The 4885-nt window shown below is 33.6% G+C and overlaps 1 protein-coding gene across 1 annotated transcript; it reads right to left on the bottom strand.

Annotated features, from left to right (window-relative positions):
* On the bottom strand, positions 1-3876 carry LOC128184248 (con-Ins Im2-like). The gene is made up of 3 exons (XM_052853668.1): positions 3661-3876; positions 1770-2025; positions 1-904 (listed from the first exon to the last, which is right to left on the bottom strand). Exons 1-3 carry the CDS (start codon positions 3676-3678, stop codon positions 648-650), a joined length of 531 nt encoding a protein of 176 aa, XP_052709628.1. The 5' UTR covers positions 3679-3876; the 3' UTR covers positions 1-647.
* Between the last annotated feature and the right edge of the window lie 1009 nt (positions 3877-4885).

Raw genomic sequence — 4885 nt, forward strand, 5'->3', positions numbered from 1 at the left:
TTAGTAGGTTAGTAGTACCTTTATTCATCTGAAGTACACCGCTGTACGTTAGGAGAGATGTTAAAGCCCATTTCTATTCAGGGTGTCTTGATCACCTTTCATTTTTTTTAATCTTTCATTAAAAAGAAAGAATATTTAAACACTAACAGAAATCATCAGTAAAGAGAAATGCACAAGTAACTGCATCGATCTACATGTAGCACAAAATCGTATTTTATTTTTCAAAACAGAACTTTCATTATCAAAGAAATTTCAATACGGTCAAGATGGACAATTAATTGATATTCTTTGAAAAATGACCGAGAGATCTAAATAGAAATCGGATTAATGGGACCCTGTTTTGTTTCTCCCGTACAAATTCATACATAAGGCACAGTATACAGAGATGCTGAACTTTACATGAAGCGAAAAGAATGGACAATTATGAACTTGAATATCCATCGCCCGAACAAATTACTCTCCCTCCATTTACGGCACAATCACGGCCACACGTACAACGAAAAAAATACAATTTGAGAAGTAAAAAAGCGATTCACTCGAGAAAATAAAAATAAGCAAAGTAAAACGAGATTCTCAGCCTTTTTTTCATAAAATGCCCTATTATAAAAATAAATTCATCGTCAAAACAATATCCGGATGTTTTTGTATCATTTGTTCAAGACACTATCAATCAATTTTCCAGAATTTTGTGAACTTGCTGAAATTGAGTCGGGTTCGGTATTTCGCTTCTTCCTGAAACCGCAATATTGCTGGAGTTCGAACCAGTTGCAGCCATGGTAACAGCATTCGCATACAATGCCTTGGTATGCATTTCTCTTGGTTCTCGAATGTTGGCTGGTCAGATACATAGAAGCCTCTCTTTTGCCGAGGATCAGCCCTTCTAAGGGTGAGTACCGTGGAAAATCTACAAGAACAAAATCCAGAATTACGAGTCAGACATAACGTCATAAGATTTCAGTATTGACTTATAGATTTGGTAATTTAGCTAATGTCATTATTACTTTTAAATAAACTGTCATTATGTATTGGTTTTTTTTTTTATTTATTAAATATTCTATATACGTTATCAACAGTTGTACATTCCTTAATGATTTTACATTCATTAAACTAAAGCAACATCTTAACAGACAATATCCAATTTCATTTGTACATTGTGCTATATAAAGCGCAAAGTAATCGCATTCACTGTTTACAGTTCGTTACATCATGTTATAATATCGCTGTGTAAGCTCTAGTCTACCCGTCTTTATATCTCTTATTTCTGTATCTCCACATCTCATGTCCAGGTCTATATGGGGCTGATATCAGAACATATTGTTACAACGGTATTAAATTCCAAAAAAAAAAAACGCCAGCGAATGTTTACAGATATATTGAACAATATTCAGGCTACTGTATATTTTTTGAGAAAATGTTTATATCGCGAAATCAGCAACTTGCAAAAATATGCAAAATTGTTCTTGTTAATAAATTTACAACATACACTTTATATATCGCTTTTAATGTCCAATTTAATATCCAAGCTTTTTTCCTAATTAATTTTAGTTTTAAAAAATGAAGGTTTTCCTACTGCTTTTTACAAAGTTCTTTTTACGGAGATTCATTAAGTCTTAAAACTTCCACGACATCACGTACATTTTAAAAAAAAGAAGAAGAATTATTAACGAATTGACAGGGGGGGGGGGGTTACATAAGTTATAGAACACAATCCCATTCTAATGATATTACAATAAAATAAGTTCAAACCTAGCCAAGAATTGACAACATACCGACATTTCTGTCCTGTTTATGATGAGACAGTGATGAGACGTCACGCTTCGATGGTACGTAATATTGTCCGCCACATACCAAATGAAGCATTTCCGGAATCAGTCTACCACATATTCCTTGTGGATCCGGTCCACGGAGGTCGGTTTGAGAATTACACACTCGCTCAAAGTCTGACTGCACAGAGGTGAAATGAAGACACAGTAGTATAAATATTTGATGTTTCCGATTTACTGGCATGATTTCCCAACTATTGCACTGTAAATTGAAATAAAAAAAATATATATTAAAAAGAATAAGTAAAATGAAACATACATATATACATACGCTAGGTATAAAAACGCTGATAAAATATTTTTCAATTTTTCTATACTGAAGGTACTTTTCATAAATCTTTCCTCGCATGTTCTCTCTCTCTCTCTCTCTCTCTCTCTCTCTCTCTCTCTCTCTCTCAACGAAAAGGGAAAGGAACATATTATCATATCGGCAACAGATAATTAAATAGGGATAGGATAATCTATTATTTTCCGCAAATTATTATATGTAAGATTGCTATTATTATGGAAAAATCGATATTCCTCCCCATTATATAATCTCTACAATGAGCAAACGTGATTTACCTGCATAAAGCAGAGTTTTGTCTTTGGAATTAAAGTCAGCAATTTTGAATAATTACTATAGATGTGATTCTATTGATATTTGGCGCTCGTAAGATTCATAATTTAAAAAAACAACAATATTGAGAGAGAGAGAGAGAGAGAGAGTGTGTGTGTGTATGTTTCACGGTACTAATGAGAAATTTTGACCAGACATTTTTCCGTGCTAAATGTTAATTGGAACAAACTATTCAATTTAAAATTCCCCGGGCTCAGAGATAACTTGATTATGAATACCTAGTTAAAGGGAAGCGAGACAGTTTTGTAGAAGAAGTTCTTAATGTAAGATGAAACCATTTGCGGAGGCTTTGGTTTTGGAACCAAATCTGATAGTGTGTGAGACGATTTGTACACCATTTGGTTTTTAACTTGGTGTTTGGAGGAAGAATTTTTAATTTCTTTTGGATATTTTGTTTCGTATTTTATTTAATCAATATTATAAATATAAAATAATGTAATGCATAACAATTAATTATTTGCCAGAACATTTAGATAAACTAGGTGTTAGAAGAAAACAGGAAAGGCAAGTTTTTTTTTTATCAGTGGGTGATACGTTTTCATTTAGAAGTTTATTTTGGTTAGACATAGGCAAATTATCAATAAGAGAATTGCCAATCAAAGCCTAATCTTCGACCAGACACCGACAAATTGCTCCAATATTTAAACAGCGGGTATACCCGCGCACTCACTTCTGTCAACTAGATATTGCACAGTGTAATATTGACTCAAAGATAACACTTTGACCAAGGTCTCTTAGCGGGTACGGCTATATTACTGTAATGTGTCAATTTGACCCGGTCAGCAATTATTAAAGGTCTGTCTTAAAAAGAGTACAAAGTCAGGAAAAAAGAAATTAGATAGAAAAAAAAGGTTTTGGAGGGAGTTGTAGATCGACTTAATTGTAGTTTTAGTTGACAAGAGTGTTGTTGGTTTGGGTTTTTTTTTAATAAAAGAAACTGGGGAAATGTAAATACTTAGCATTTTTGTCGGACCCTGTCTTGTTCCCCGTAATTGCGTTAATCTCACGTTAATCCGATTAACAAAAACATAAGTCAATGCTCAAATAAACAACCTTCGTATCAATATCATCTCTGTTTCCCCCCGAGGTAACATGCGCGGTGTGCGTACAAGCTTCTATACATATCCGTCTCAGTAGAAAGGAAGAAAAATGCAAAACGAAAAAATAAATAAACTGCATTTAATTTAGAATATTTTTGTTCATGTATTAAACACTTACCCAATTTCGGCAAGACATATATGTCCGTTCGGTGCACCTTCACCTCCTTCGGTTAGTCAACGACATTAGTCGGTTCCGAAAGGAGGGTCTTCCACTCCGATGTTTCCCCGGTGCGAGTTCACAACGAAAGACGGAGTCAAGCCGGCGTGCTTAAGTCTAATATATAATCCGACAACAACGCGTGATCGCCGATCTATAGCGCTGTATCAGTAGTTTCAGTAGTATCGGAAACTAGAGGTTATACCGTTGTGGCCCTATAGAACGGTTTCTTCAGCCTTTTCACGAATAGATTTTAAGACAATTTATTATATAACACTAGATTTCCACGCCCTTGTAAAACAAGACGACCAATATTTTTTCTGCTGAATCAAATTTATTGACTTTGTGAGGCATCTTCTTTACGAAGAAGAGGGAAATATAATTTAAAGCTTTTGTTAGAGAAGTGTTTAAGTTATATTGCAGTTGTTGAGAGAAATGGGTTGAATTTTTAAATTGTTAGTTTGTCCCCTCCTACGTTTATGATTGTCTTTCGTCGGTGTGGGACGGACCCATTGTTAATATCCAGATATAGAGCATTCTGACGATTTATGTAGTTCATTATTAAACTTCCGTCATTTTATCAGTTTAAGTGGTATTCTTAATACATGAAAATATGCGTATGTACACATTTGTTTGAGGTCTGCTTTTACTGAAAAAAAAAACCGGACGGTTTTAATTTGATGTTTAACGGATTAAATCACATTCCCCCCTCATGATTATTTGCTGCTGCTGTCGCTGCTGCTGCTGCTGGTGATGATGATAATGATGATAATGAAGATGATGATGATGGGATAAAAAAAAATTTTGATAATCAGCGGATTAAAAAAAGAGAGGTTTTGTCCTCTCTTAATTATTTTTTGTTTAAGATGAACTTTTTTCTTTAATTTCAGAAAGGAAAATCAAAATGAATTTTTATTTTGACAAGTCTTTAAGAAATTAAAATGTCATTTATTCGCTCCGGATCAAACTTTACACGAGCTTTATCATTTTAGACATTTTTAAAAACACAGGAAATAAGACAGCAACATAAAATAACGATCAAACCTATTTTTTTAATGAATTTATTTTTTAAGAAAGCTGACATGTAAGCTCAATAAGAGTTTAAACGCATCACAACTTTCTGAAATATTGTGTGATTATCGATATATTGTATCAAAACGAATAATTACATGTCCTTGTATATCAC

The sequence above is a fragment of the Crassostrea angulata genome, chromosome 5 (genome assembly GCF_025612915.1).
Source record: "Crassostrea angulata isolate pt1a10 chromosome 5, ASM2561291v2, whole genome shotgun sequence".
In the NCBI taxonomy this organism is placed as follows: domain Eukaryota; kingdom Metazoa; phylum Mollusca; class Bivalvia; order Ostreida; family Ostreidae; genus Magallana; species Magallana angulata.